General features: G+C 37.6%; 1 protein-coding gene across 1 annotated transcript in view; it reads left to right on the forward strand.

Moving 5' to 3' along the window:
• Positions 1–16,054, forward strand: part of COL25A1 (collagen, type XXV, alpha 1) — a 494,338-nt gene that overhangs the window by 332,942 nt on the left and 145,342 nt on the right. Inside the window, exons 6-7 of the mRNA XM_010858552.1 lie at positions 524–550; positions 700–726. Of these exons, the coding sequence (XP_010856854.1) occupies positions 524–550; positions 700–726 (54 nt within the window). The remainder of the gene's footprint in view (positions 1–523; positions 551–699; positions 727–16,054) is intronic.

The following is a 16,054-nucleotide window of genomic DNA, read 5'->3' on the forward strand; positions in this document are numbered from 1 at the left end:
GGGAGGCCTGGCGTGCTGCGATTCATGGGGTCGCAAAGAGTCGGACACGACTGAGCGACTGAACTAAACTGAACTGAAGCAAAAGAGGCTAAAACACCTAATGGATGACAGCTAAGAAATACCTTTATATATAGTACAAAAACAGGTAAACTATTCTATCAGAAGTCAGAATAGTGATTATTATTGGTGGTGAGGAGTAACAAGGAAACATCGCAACAGGAGATTTGGGGTTTCTTTAGCTACATTCTATGTGCATTAGATATGTTTAGCTTGTGAAAATTTATTCAGCATTTTATATGCTTATGACATGTATGCTTTCCTGTTTATATATATAATACCATTTTTGCATTCTAATCATATTATAATTATAGTTTTAGAACCTAAAATCCCTTGAGAAACCTCATTGACAGGTCCAAATCTGTGTCCTTTGCATGAATCTGTGACTAACCCTAGCTGATCTATTCAAGCTATATTTTAAAATATATTAAAAAAATTTTTTGTCTTTCTTTTTTCCTTATTTCAGGGCCCTCCTGGTCTAAAAGGTGATAAGGTAAGAAAGTATATAGAAGAAACAAATTAAGTTAGTGGAAATCCATACTGGCCTGCCTTATACTATGTTATATTTAGATCTTTTTAATGAGCATCATCTACAGACTTTATTCTAAAAACTATCTATCTTCTCATTTTCCTACTCTACAGGGAGAACAAGGCGATCAGGGACCTCGGGTAAGTTGTTCTCTTCCTTGCCTGGGCAGAAAATTAGTTTTTAGCTCCAAATTCATTGAATTAAAGTAGCCCTGGACCCATAACTATGTTGTGTCATGTGGTTTAGTAATGGCTAACAAAAATACCATACTACTTATAACTGAAATAGCCTTAATTATAACTAATGTTTATATCTTGTTGCATTATCTTGATGCCTGTAAATAGGACACTCTACAACAATGATCCCTTCTGATTAAGGGCCAGAATCAACTAAAAGTCAACAACAACCACCCTTCCATTGGCCATTGGGTCCTTCAGATTAGTATGCATGGTTTTGTAACATAGAGGCCATGTGGATTCCTATTGAGTTTGGCTTTTTTTGCAGTTAAACTTTATGTGCCATTGCATAAATATGTTGTATTATAGATGAAAATATTAATGTATTTTATATATTTTCTTCAAAAGTTTGAATAATAGTTATTTGAATTTCTTATTCTTTATAGAATTTTAAACAGATAAAAGGTATAATATCATTTAGCATTCCAGGGAGGAGGGGCATTCTTTTATTCTTCTCAAACGTGGCTTTTTAACCCATCAAAACACAGTGGTGAATGCTTCGTTGTTACCTTGGTAGTGCCAAGTCCTCTGCCTCACATCTGTGCCTTATTACCCAAATGTTCAGACATACTGTTCCAATGATGTAGTGGCTCTGTGCAGACATACCTCTCAATTTTCTCGTGTCACTATGCACAAATGCGAGTATCTGGTTGAAGAGAGTCATTTTTTACAGTGGAAAAGCACTTTTAAAACTTTCAGGTTGAAAACAGAACTGTGTAGGTTTTTTTGTGAAATTCACTCTGTGAAATTAATTATGGAATTTACTTACACTGCAGTATCATGAAAGATACAGTCAATGAAAACTTGAGAAGTTTGTGGTCTTACTCCTCCTATTTAGTAAACTAGATGAAAATTATGGTATGATTTACTTTCCTTTCTATTCTTCTGCCATTTCTTCATGTAGAAATAATGACTATGCTTCAGAGCATTCTGTTTCTCATGGCAGTTTTTCTGTCTGATGTCCAGTTGAAACTTCATCTTAATGGTCAAGGATTAAACATCATGAGTGGCATGGATGTGAATGGAATAAAATTCTCATAACCTTCAATGATTAGAATGTAGCCACCTTCCCTGTATGTGGCAGTTTTTTCTTGTGGCATGTTCCCATGCACTGAGTATCATTTCTGTCCACATGCAATATCAAAATCACTCGATTTGCCCTTTCCAGGTAAGAGAGAAACTGTTTCTATTCTAAATCTTCTTTTGGCAAAGGAAATGAAAGGGTGGTTCACAGCTTAGCTGTCATCAGTGTGCACACAGCCCTCATTTTCAAAAAGGTGTGTTGGCTTTCATCGTTCCAAAAAGTGATGATTGATTATAAAGCAAGGCCAAATTTTCAGGATGAAACCCGAAACCATGTGAAATTCACCTGGTTTCATGTTGCATTACAAACTAAGACTTGGACCAGGTTCCTTGCAAGTGTGGCCAAAGTTCATGAACTACTTTGAGGAACCCAGACTGCCTTTCATACAGATTTCAGCCAATTTTCACACTGACTGGGGCCAAGTTTCACACAATTCAGGGGCCACTTAGCATTTTAGCTGGAAAGTGGCAAAAATTGATCCCATTTTCATCTGGATCTTGCTTTGGGTTGAAACAATTTTGATTGAATTCATAATGCAAGATGAATCTTTATGGATAAAAATGTAAATGTCCTGGGAAGTATATATGAATATGCACGTGAAAACTTATGGAATTGCCTGGCTTTTCTCAGATTCCTAATTTAGAAACAAGGCAGGACACATCCAGCAATCTTACATTTATAATATAAGTAGTGTCAGCTACTTATTAGAAAATTCACATATCAGTATGGCAAAATGAAGATTTTATATTTCCAGGAAAATCAAAAGTTAGTTAGAACTGGAAATGTCTTTAATTTTAATGAAAACCAACACTTCCCATATTCTTTATGAGCACACTATTCTAGCTGATGCTGACAGAGGCTCTCTTTTTAAAAATGTAGATCTTTGTATTTAAATATCCTTTCCATTTTCATCCTATCATAGAATTTTGAACAAACGTCATTCCAAGTAATTTATTTCTTTCCATAACTATATGATCTTCCATTATTTTAATTCTTTGTTATCTAACTTTCCACTGGGATGTATGCTATTTTCTTGAAAGTGAAGTTCTCTCTTTTTTTTTTTTTTTTTGGCTCCCCAAATGCCAGACAGGAATATAATAGGTCATAATATGTGAATCAAAGAAGGAAAAATTCGAAGATAAAATAAATATTAAGAAAGTAGAGCTATCTTGAAATACTTGGATATGTATTTATCAATATATATTGAGTGTCTGCTATGCTCAAGGTACCATACTTAACACTATAGAGACTACAAATGTATCCACTTCTCTTGTTCTCTTCTAATACCAGCAGATTCAGCCTATTCTCAGTTCTTCGTCACTGCTGCTGTTCCAATTGATTTTGTTTCTGCTCTTACCCTATACAATGCATTTCCTAAACTGCACCCAGAAACCATTTTATGCTTTAAATTAAATTGTGTTACTCCTTGTTTTAAACCTTAGAATGAAATCCAAACCACTTTGCTTGGCCTCCATGGACCTTCAAGATCTTGCCCTTCAGTTCACTTCAGTTCAGTCGCTCAGTCATGTCCAACTCTTTGCGACCCCATGGACTGCAGCACACCAGGCCTCCTTGTCCATCACCAACTCCTGGCAGTTTACTCAAACTCATGTCCATTAGGTTGGTGATGCCATCCAAGCATCTCATCTTCTGTCTTCCCCTTTTCCTCCTACCTTAGTCTTTCCCGGCATCAGAGTCTTTTCCAATGAATCAGTTCTTCACATCAGGTGGCCAAAGTATTGGAGTTTCAGCATCAGCATCAGCCCTTCTAATGAATATTCAGGACTGATTTCCTTTAGGATGGACTGGTTATATCTCACTGCAGTCCAAGGGACTCTCAAGAGTCTTCTCTGACACCACAGTTCAAAAGCATCAATTCTTCAGTGCTCAGCTTTCTTTATAGTCCAACTCTCATATCCATACATGACTACTGGAAAAACATAGCTTTGACTAGATGGATCTTTGTTGGTAAAGTAATATCTCTGCTTTATAACATGTTGTCTAGGTTGGCCATAACTTTCCTTCCAAGGAGTAAGCATCTTTTAATTTCATGGCAGCAGTTACCATCTAGGTGATTTAGGAGCCCCCCAAAATAAAGTCTGTTACTGTTTCCACTGTTTCCCCATCTATTTGCCATGAAGTGATGGGACCGGATGCCATAATCTTAGTTTTCTGAATGTTGAGCTTTAAGCCAACTTTTTCACTCTCCTCTTTCACTTTGATCAAGAGGCTTTTTAGTTCTTCGCTTTCTGCCATAAGGGTGGTGTCATCTGCATATCTGAGGTTACTGATATTTCTACCAGCAATCTTGATTCCAGCTTGTGCTTCTTCCAGTCCAGGATTTCTCATGATGTTCCCTGGTGGCTCAGATGGTAAAGCGTCTGCCTACAATGTGGGAGACCTGGGTTCGATCCCTGGGTCGGGAAGATCCTCTGGAGAAGGAAATGGCAACCCACTCCAGTACTCTTGCCTGGAAAATCCCATGGACAGAGGAGCCTGGTAGGCTACAGTCTGTGGGGTTGCAAAGAGTTGGACACAACTGAGCGACTTCACTCACTCACTCTGTATATAAGTTAAATAAACAGGATGGCAATATACAGCCTTGATGTACTCCTTTTCCTATTTGTAACCAGTTTGTTGTTCCATGTCCAGTTCAAACTGTTGCTTCTTGACCTGCACACAAGTTTCTCAAGAGGCAGGTCAGATGGTCTGGTATTCCCACCTCTTTCAGAATTTTCCACAGTTTGTTGTGATCCACACAGTCAAAGCCTTTGGCATAGTCAGTAAAGCAGAAGTAGATGTTTTTCTGGAACTCTCTTGCTTTTTCAGTCATCCAACGGATGTTGGCAATTTGATCTCTGGTTCCTCTGCCTTTTCTAAAACAACATTGAACATCTGGAAGTTCACAGTTCATGTACTGTTGAAGGCGGGCTTGGAGAATTTTGAGCATTATTTTACTAACGTGTGAGATGAGTGCAATTGTGTGGTAGTTTGAGCATTCTTTGGCACTGCCTTTCTTTCGGATTGGAGTGAAAACTGGCCTTTTCCAGTCCTGTGGCCACTGCTGTGTTTTCCAAATTTGCTGGCATATTGAGTGCAGCACTTTCACAGCATCATCTTTTAGGATTTGAAATAGCTAAGCTGGAATTCCATCACCTCCACTAGCTCTGTTCATAGTGATGCATCCTAAGGCCCACTTGACTTCACGTTCCAGGATGTCTGGCTCTAGATTGGTAATCACACCATTGTGATTATCTGGTCGTGAAGTTCTTTTTTTGTATAGTTCTTCTGTGTATTCTTGCCACCTCTTCTTAATATCTTCTGCTTCTGTTAGATCCATACCATTTCTGTCATTTATTGTGCCCATCTTTGGATGAAAAGTTCCCTTGGTATCTCTAATTTTCTTGAAGAGATCTCTAGACTTTCCCATTCTATTGTTTTCCTCTATTTCTTTGCATTGATCACTGAGGAAGGCTTTCTTATCTCTCCTTGCTATTCTTTGGAACTCTGCATTCAAATGGGTACATCTTTCTTTTTCTCTTTTGCTTTTTGTTTCTCTTCTATTCACAGCTATTTGTAAGGCCTCCTCAGACAACCATTTTGCCTTTTTGCATTTCTTTTCCTTGGGGGTGGTCTTGATCCCTGCCTCCTGTACAATGTCACGAACCTCTGTCCATAGTTCTTCAGGCACTCTGTCTATCAGATCTAATCCCTTGAATCTATTTCTCACTTCTACTGTATAATCATAAGGGATTTGATTTAGGTCATATCTGAATGATCTAGTGATTTTCCCTGCTTTCTTCAATTTAAGTCTGAATTTGTCAATAAGGAGTTCATGATCTGAGCCACAGTCAGCTCCCAGTCTTGTTTTTGCTGACTGTATAGAGCTTCTCCATCTTTGACTGTAAAGAATATAATCAATCTGATTTTGGTATTGACCATCTAGTGATGTCCATGTGTAGAGTCTTGTCTTGGGTTGTTGGAAGAGGGCGTTTGCTATGACCAGTGCATTCTCTTGGCAAAACTCTATTAACCTTTGCCCTGCTTCATTCTGTGCTCCAAGGCCAAATTTGCCTGTTACTCCAGATATTTCTTGACTTCCTACTTTTGCATTCCAGTCCCCTATAATGAAAAGGACATCTTTTTGGTTTTTAGTTCTAGAAGGTCTCGTAGGTCTTCATAGCACCATTCAATTTCAGCTTCTTCAGCATTACTGGTCAGGGCATAGACTTTGATTACTGTGATATTGAATGATTTGTCTCAGAAGCGAACAGAGATCATTCTGTCATTTTTGAGATTGCTGCATTTTGGACTCTTTTGTTGATTATGATGGCTACTCCATTTCTCCTGAGATTCTTGCCCACAGGAGTAGATATAATAGTCATCTGAGTTAAATTCACCCATTGCAGTCCATTTTAGCTCGCTGATTCCTAAAATGTCGATGTTCACTCTTGCCATCTCCTGTTTGACCGACCACTTCCAAATTGCCTTGATTCATGGACCTAACATTCCAGGTTCCTATGCAGTATTGCTCTTTATAGCATTGGATTTTACTTCCATCACCAGTCACATCCACAACTGGGTGTTATTTTTGTTTTGGCTCCTTTTTGCTCTTGCCCTTGCCTACTCTATAACCTCATCTCGGACTTGTCTTGATCTCCGCCCACTATGTTCCATCCACGTGTTCTTTAAACACAGCACACTCTCAACGTGATGACTTTCCATTTGTTCTTTACTGGTCTTCTTGTGATTGGGTTTTTCTTATCATTGAGATTTCCTCTCAAATATCTCCTTGGGGAGAACTTCTTAGCTTCATTGTAAATCTGAGATTATCCTATTGTGTTTATTTATTTACTTGCTTCTTTTTAAGGAAGGGCATCTGCAAAATGTTGTTGTTCAATCATTTAGTTCTGTCTGACTCATCGTGACCCTATGGACTGTAACACGCCAGGTTTCCCTGTCCTTCACTCCCAGAGTTTTCTCAAACTCATGTCCATTGAGTCAATGATGCCATCCTCACCTCATCCTCTGTCATCTCCTTTTCCTCATGCCGTCAATCTTTCCCAGCATCAGGGTCTTTTCCAAGGAGTTGGCTCTTCACATCAAGTGGCCAAAGTATTGAAGCTTCAGCTTTAGCATTAGTCCTTACCCTTCTTTAAAACAAAAACTCCATGAGAATAAGGGCTTGTTCATACCTCCATCACATAGGACAATAAGAACTAAATGAATATTTGTTTAATGTTAAAAGAAAATATAATTTCATCATTATTGCCTTCAAGGAGCTGGTGATCTCATGGGTGCCTGAATAAGAAAACTATGTGGTTGTAGATTATATGTCTTGAATAGCTATACTAAGCCATGCTAGATCAGTGAAGCATCTTCCATTTTTTTTTATTTGTGTTATTTTATTTTATTTATTTTTTATTTTATTTTTTAACTTTACAATATTGTATTGGTTTGCGTCTTCCATTTTAAATAATCACTGGAGACTATAGAAAATATGGCATTTGAACTAGGACTTGATAAATGGGTAATCATTAAAAGATTAAATGAAGAGCAAGACATAAACATTCCAGGAAGAAGAAATAGTTCAAATAATATTGCACAAGCAGGAAATGACAGTATTCATTTAAGGAAAAAATTCCATTTGCCAAGGAAATAAGTTAAATATAGAAAAATTGTACCCATATAAGTTTGTAAAACCTTTATTAAAGTTACATTATAGCCCACTCCAGTACTCCTGCCTGGAGAGTCCCATGGACGGAGGAGCCTGGTGGGCTGCAATCCATGGGGTCGCTAAGAGTCAGACAGGACTGAACGACTTCACTTTCACTTTTCACTTTCATGCATTGGAGAAGGAAATGGCAACCCACTCCAGTGTTCTTGCCTGGAGAATGCCAGGGATGGGGGAGCCTGGTGGGCCGCCGTCTATGGGGTCGCACAGAGTTGGACACGACTGAAGTGACTTAGCAGAGCAGAGTAGCAGAACATTTTTAATGTCTTGTGTGGTGGGCAATAAGGAACCACTGAAGATTTTTGAGTATAACATTTATTGTATATTACCACTAGACTATTCAGTATAATTACCAAATGTTCCTTATGAAAATCTATATCGTAATAGTATTAAGTATGGAAAGGAATTGGAAAAGACTGAAAGGAAGGAGACCAAGTAGACCAGGAAATGATGTCAGTCATCTGGTCAAGGTCACAAAAGTCTGGGCTATAGGGATAATGTCCAGTCCTCAATGGAGAATTGAGTAGAGGGCATGGACTGGCTCATCAGGTGTGATTGGAAGTACAGGGCCACACTGAGCAGAACTCAGTACCATAATGAGCAGTGGAGTGTGGCTAAGTTGGTGAGCCAAGGCAGAAATTCCAAAGGAGTGACCAGAATATTGGAGAAAGCTCTATGTTTGCAGTAGAATTCGAAAGGAAAGTTGCATCATCTCATCAATCTTGTCTGCCACAAGCACCAAGCAAAAACCTGGGCAGACAGAAAGGGAAAACCAGGATTATTACTAGTAGAGGAGAATTTGACAAAAGTAAAGTCTTAAAGCAGAAAGTGAGAGAAAATTTTGACTCACACTGGATTTACATCCAAAATCAGTGATCATGGGTAAAGTTGTGACCATGTTAAATTTTCTAAAAAAGAAGAAAAGAAGTAATCAGGGATTAAAATTAAAAATATCAAGATGAAAATTTAATAGCAGTCTTGTAGCTAATTGGATGTTGGAGCTGAGGGTGATGAAGATAAAGATAGAGCTGAGGTTTCCAGCTTGATTCCTTGATAAAGTTGGCCAGAAGAGAGTCAGGAAATAAATGATAAGCTGAATCTTAGTTATGTTGAATTTGGGATCTTGATGAATTACTCCATTGGAATAGTGTAGCAAACAGTTGGAAATATGAGACTAAAAGTCTGAAGTGGTGTCGCAACTGGAAAGAACGGTAACATAGCAAAACTGTCACAGGGTAACAGTTGAAACCATAGGAGGAGAAAAATGAAGGATGACAGAAGGAAGATAGAAGCATTTTAGAAATATCCACATTGAGCGAGCAGGATGAAAAGGAGACTCAGGAAACTGAGCATTCAAAGGGAAAACCACTACACTGCAATGTTTGAACAATAAGGCCAAATTACTTTTTAAAAAGTGGCCATCAGACTGTTTGTAATAAAAAAAAAAAAAGCCACAGGGATGAGAGCTATTTAAAACACACACACACACACAACAATCAGGAGCTAGGGGGTAGGATGGGGAGGGAGGTGGGATGGCGATTCAGAGGGACGGGACATATGTCTACCTATGGCTGATTCATGTTGATATTTGGCAGAAAACAACAAAATTCTGTAAAGCAATTACCCTTCAATTAAAAAAAAAAACAAACTTTTGGACTTGGTGTTCTGGAGTCCTGGGGTAGTAAGGAGGTGCATTTTGTTCAGTGGTGAGAGTGAAAGTCAGATTGCAAGAAGTTAAAAGTAAATGGTAGGAAAGATGACTGTCTTTGAATGCTGTTGATGGCATATGATTTAATGCAGAAGAAATGTCTAACCTTTTTGGCGTGAGCTTTCTGTCAGTATGCACTGAACCAATTTCAAGCCTACAGTTTTAGGTATCATATAACAGCCATAGATATCATTTGGTTTTCTTCTACAAGAAACTGAGAGTTAGATTTCCACAGATGAATGCATCCTGACATTGGAACTGCACTTCCCTCCTTGATTCTTGGGGAGATGTCATTACAGATTTGCTATTAATCTTTGTTTTTGCAGTCAGACATTGCACTTCAGCAGTTAGGCCTTTAGGCTGTATGGTCAGGAGGGTGCTTTTCTATGTTGTCAGTTACCATACTCATGCACAATTTTCTTCATTTCATCCTCAGGGATCTGTATTACAGACTGTTGAAGCTAAGCATTTACTTTGTGTTCAAGTAGAAATTGGAGACCCACCATAAGGGAGTCGTAGGGGGTTTCCTAAGCCAAACGAAAGTTGGACTGAGAAATAATACCTCATGAAACAGTTATAATTGCTCATCACTTAGAGTTGTACAACTTGCAGAACATCTTTCTAGGTAAATTATACATATCATCTCTAAGCCTTACTACAGTTCAGCAAAGTACGTTATCAGCAAAGAAAAATAGGAAAAGTGAATGCAATAGAGAGAGCTGATTATATCCACATGGGCTGGGGTCAGGCTGGATAGGAATCAGTTCTAATTCTGCCACTATCTGTCTTCATGGTTATGAGAAGGATTAAATAAAATAATGTATGAAGAATCTATAATAAACCCTCAACAGGTCATAGCTGATTATTCTCCTAAAGTTTCACACGAAGAATCTAGGGTAAAGTAATGTGTCCAGTTCACACAATTTGTAAGTGATAGAAGTGGGATTCAAACCCAACTCTCTCAGCCTCTGGTTTGTGCATCTCCTAGTGGATCATGCTACTTCCCTGTCAATCAAGTGGTTGGTATGGCCATCAACCTCAATATGGAAAAGCTGGGGTTACCAAAATATCTAAGACTGGATTATTTATTTATTGAGTTCTTAAAATATGCCAGCCACTCTACGATGGCAACCCACTCCAGTACTCTTGCCTGGAAAATCCCATGGACGGAGGAGCCTGGTAGGCTGCAGTCCATGGGGTCACGAAGAGTCGGACACTTACTGAGCGACTTCACTTTCACTTTTCACTTTGATGGACTGGAGAAGGAAATGGCAACCCACTCCAGTGTTCTTGCCTGGAGAATCCCAGGGATGGCAGAACCTGGTGGGCTGCCGTCTGTGGGGTCTCACAGAGTCGGACACGACTAAAGTGACTTAGCAGCAGCAGCAGCTATGAAGACATGTATTTCGGCAATTCTGGGGTCTTCCCTGGTGACTCAGCGGCAAAGAATCACCTGCCAATACAGGAGATGTAGGTTCGATCTCTGGGTGGAAAGATCCGCTGGAGAAGGAAATGGCAACCCAGTCCCAGTAGCACTGATTTTAATATGATATATATATTTTTTTCTGATGTAGACTGAGCTCACACAGGTTAAGTGACTGATTCTAGTTCTTTCACACACACCTCCCAAAAGACAATGCTGGAACTCAAACACGAAAATCAAGTTCTGTCCTCTTTCCATAATGTTAGGCTGCCTCCAGATCACTTGTAGGACCTTTTTCAACTTTAGGATCCATTCCTCTATGAATCAGCTTGAAAAAGTTGGGGAGCACACATGAAAATAAGTGCATCTTTTTTCTTTGCAATCATGACAGTCACAGTCTTTACAATTCATGCACTGTCAACCCTCTGGGAAACAAAGGAATGGCTGAGTGCCACTTAGTAAACCCTGAGACCTCTTGTCATGGAGCTTAGAGAGGCAGGGCAATGCTGACTTCCATCCAAAGTGTGTCAGAATATCCAATTAGCTTGTTGTGATATAGTTTCACTTCTCAGCTCAGGGGCACCAATTTGGAAATTGTATAATAGCAAGACCCTGGTGAATTTGCTGTTAGTGATTTTTTTTTTTTCAGGGTAGCCAAATGAATGAAGTCTGCTTTCTGTAGTTCATAATGCTGTGGTTACATGTTCTACGAGGATTTTGTTGCAAAGCTTCTCTTTGCAAAAGAGATTGAGTTATATTTCTAGATCAGAAGCTGAACCTGAATGTCAAGCGTAAAAGACTCGAGACTTTTCAGTATTTCCACATTGTTGTCTGCACCCACTGTTACTCCCGACCTCTCTCTCCTTCATTACCAAAAAGGACTTTTGCCCAGTTCATGCAGACTTCTGCCCTCATCATGAACCACAGCCCTGGGCTTTGATGTTAATGACTCAAATTTCATTTCTCTGTCTTAGTGACTTAAAAACAGCCTTAAAAATAAGCAAAGCTATTTTAATGTTTCATACTGTCTTTTTAAATTAGGGTATTATGTTGTTCTGAAATTGTGGTACATTTGTTAGTCAAACTTAGGCAGTAAAATGAACAGACATGATGAAGTTATCTTTTGGCTACATATTAATCTTCTAATCAGTTGGCTACCATCCTCTTGCCAAATAACACAAAGGCCTGATAAATAAAAGATTTAGTGGTTATTGGTCTCAGTATCATCAGCCAACAGCTGGTTTTAAATGAGTCCTGAGCCCTCACAGTTTCAATAAGCCACCCAGGAGCACTACCTAACTATTTTCATCAAATTCTCTTCTCTTCCCAGTGTATTCAAATAAATTTTCATAACAGCTGGGACTATGAAAAATTGATAGCATCTTAAAAACATCTTCAGCAAGACAGATTAAGTTCCAGAAAAGGAAAGCATTTAGAAGTTTATTTTATTATCTTAACCTTTGTTGACTTGAATGATTAAACAGATTCTTTGGCTCTGCTAAAGCATTTAGGCCTGGATATTAATTTGATGTTCTTATTTACTTAACCCTTGCCTTTCTCTTTAGCCCTAATGAATACACTACTCATTTGGTACTGAATGTATTGCCTGTGAAAAGGGAATGAATATAACACAATGGAAAGAAATAAATTGTGAGAAAATTATTTTAATGATTTCCAGATTCAGGAGAAGTTGGCATGGAAACTGCAAGCTCATTAAAATTTGCAAACGTTCTTATTATAATTTATAATCAGAGTTCTTTTTTAAGTGTTCTGTCATACTTCAAACCGCTAAGAGCCCAGGAGCATTTGTAAATTTGTCCTAATGTGGGTTAATTTAAGGAATAAATTATTTTTACAAACAATTCTTGGTAAGTAGACAATATTTCCCTTGGAATTCAGTGTTGGAAATTACACCTCAGTTATTGACTTTATAACTGTGCCCATTAAGGAAAAGAAAAAGAGGTATTATGAGATGTTGAGGAAGAGACTCTATTTACATCACTTTAAGTCTTGACATTTTTGTCTAATGTGAAGTATAAGTATAGTACATATAATCATCCAGTGGGATAAGCTTTTATACAAAATATTTGGAAGTAAAAGTGAACATTTCACACAACTCTCATATTTAAACAATACATACACACATAGAGTAGTTGAAAAAGCCTGAGGTTTGAGTCCTTAACTGAAAATTAAGAGCTTTAATTAATAATTAACAGTGGAATTATCAGTGACCATAGATGTATTAAAATAAAACCAAATTCATTCCTAAGTATATCCTTTGACAAGGAATTCTGGAGAATAATGCCAGCTGGTTTAAATAACTGTTGGATTTCCTTTTAGTCTTTTTTAATGCAGTGACCTTCATACTAAAATAGCTACTCATTATGTTTTATGAAGTAAGGCAAAGATTTCATTTGTCTACACTTGTACTCATTGCTTATATCAAATGCAATATTTTTTTAAGTTATTTTACTTTTTTCATGATTTATATATCTTGACTTATACGTTACAATCTATTCAGGCTAATATCCTTTATTTCACATTTTTCTTGAAAACTAGTGGAATGAAAGATTTTAGATGTATATATATATTTAATATTATCCCATTTATATTTCTCTTGTTGGAATTTTTCAAGTGCTGCTTTCTGTGAAATATTTTCTAAATAATTTAAAGAATTCCTTGATAGAAAATTGATCTTTTCTGAAATGCAAAACTAGACAGATGATTTTATTCTTTTGTCTTATATTTAAACAAAATAGTTTTCACCTGAATTCATAAGAATTCAAGTGATTAGTTAATTAATTAGATTTGTTAAATCATATAATATGTAGCTATGATTTACATATTGCAAATAGCAAATACAGCAATTTATACTAATAAAATCCAACGCAATTACCACCTTTCTTTTTCTATCACTCCTAAATGCAAAATTATAGTTGCAACAAAATGTTAATGAGGTGGATTAACCAAATAGAAATCATGAAAGTATGAAACAGCAGATTTTTAATGGTGCATCAGGATTTGCAGAAGGGACTAGAATGCAAGACTATATTTTTGACTCATCCCTTCAGAATGGGTGGAAAAATGGCTTATTCACTGACAGATCATGTTCAGGGAGAACAGTTCCTGTAGGTCTGAATGAGAGGGGTCTCTGGAAAGTCATTTAGTGCCAGACAGCAGCATCCTTTCATAAGCATACCTCCACTAATGTGTCCAGCAGCTCCTTGTAGCAGACACAGACTGTAAATCACAAGTGGCAAACAAGACTGGCTTTGTAGGAAAAAGATGTCAGTTGTGAGGTCCTACTTCTCATACAATTCTAAAGTGACTAGAGAAAGTCAGGAAGATTTGATTGTCATTCCTTAGAAGTCAGTTAAATTTTATTTGAAAAACGTTGGTATTCAGATGAACCTTTGTTGACCACTATTATTTTTATTATCACAAGTAAACTTTTAAATGACTTACACATAACAAATAATAATAATTAATAACAATGCAACATTATTGTTTTTATATTTCACTACCAAGGAAACTTCCAGACCTTCTTCTCATACTTTATAACCTTGTAAGTTTAGAATAAATCTGTTGATGAAGAAGTCTAAGTGATGGATAAGGTAGCATCTACATCCTCCAATACAGCATTAAAATATCAAAGAACTAGGAATGTCAGACTGTTTTTCCAGGACAGGAAGTACAGTTAGCTCCAGTCCTAAAGGAATTCATTAGAATTAAGATAGCGAAATGCTGGTGAGTAACTAGGAGAAACCGGCATGGCAGAGAGTCACTGCTCTTCTGGCTTGAAGCCTGTGTGATATGATGTGAAATAAAAGGAACTAACTATAACCCTAGGAAGTACAAAGGGACAACAGCTGGTAATTCCTGTCTCATTCGCCATGTCTTCAAAAGGACATGTCAGCCTGAACATTCCAAGTTTATTGGCAGGTGAGAAAAAAAGCTACCCAGAGACACCACCAGATTTTTAATTAAGAATACATTCAATGGTTTTAAAACATAGTTTGATTGCATGGGTCTTTCATCAGTTTATTTTTAGAAGCTGAGTTAATCTATTTATCTAGATTGTTAAAATTGTGGCCCAGCTTTGAAAGATCGCACCCAGCTCTTGACTGCATCATAAAGGGAGGCCATCAGCATGTGACATTTCCGGGATGGCTGAAGGGAGATTCTTCCACTGGTGAAGTAGGAAGTGTGGAATGAAGGATGTGACTGAGGAGCTGCGCCCAAACACAGAACACGCCAGAGAATCTTCTAAAACACAAGTTCCCTGTGTTTGGTAGTTTGTTTATTTCAAGGTGTACAAGTGGTTTCTCATATCAAACACTTGCTTTTTTGCAACAATGGCTTAAAATATTATAATGTTTGTTATTCTGTATGTAAGTGTTAAGACAGATATCATTCTCATTAATAGGAATTATTCTACGTATAGAGATAGATATATACACATATGTGTATGTGGATATTTACTTACAATTACACTGCCTATACTGTCTTAGTGAAAAGAGTTCTCCATAAGCATAGATTATTATTCATATATACAAGTTATAAACACATAGAAATGTGAACCAACCCACTCTTGTTCATATTCTGACTCCTATTAAAAAAGGCATGTAAATATTGAAAGTGATTTGTTAAGTTCTTTGGAAGTAAATAATATTTCTTCCTTAGCTGCTTTTTAAAACAGCATTTTTGTGCTCAGTGTGGCATTTTAGAATTATCTAAAGAGAAGAAGATGCTGTGAAAGTGCTGCACTCAATATGCCAGCAAATTTGGAAAACTCAACAGTGGCCACAGGACTGGAAAAGATCAGTTTTTATTCCAATCCCAAAGAAAGGCAATGCCAAAGAATGCTCAAACTACCGCACAATTGCACTCATCTCACACGCTAGTAAACTAATGCTCAAAATTCTCCAAGCCAGGCTTCAGCAATACGTGAACTGTGAACTTCCAGTTGTTCAAGCTGGTTTTAGAAAAGTCAGAGGTACTAGAGACCAAATTGCCAACATCTGCTGGATCATCAAAAAAGCAAGAGAGTTCCAGAAAAACATCTATTTCTGCTTTATTGACTATGCCAAAGCCTTTGACTGTGTGGATCACAACAAACTGTGGAAAATTCTGAAAGAGATGAGAATACCAGATGACCTGACCTGCCTCTTGAGAAATCTGTATGCAGGTCAGGAAGCAACAGTTTGAACTGGATATGGAACAACAGACTGGTTCCAAATAGGGAAAGGAGTACGTCAAGGCTATATATTGTCACCCTGCTTA

Source organism: Bison bison, unplaced genomic scaffold, assembly GCF_000754665.1.
Source record: "Bison bison bison isolate TAMUID 2011002044 unplaced genomic scaffold, Bison_UMD1.0 scf7180017864389, whole genome shotgun sequence".
Lineage (NCBI taxonomy): Eukaryota > Metazoa > Chordata > Mammalia > Artiodactyla > Bovidae > Bison > Bison bison.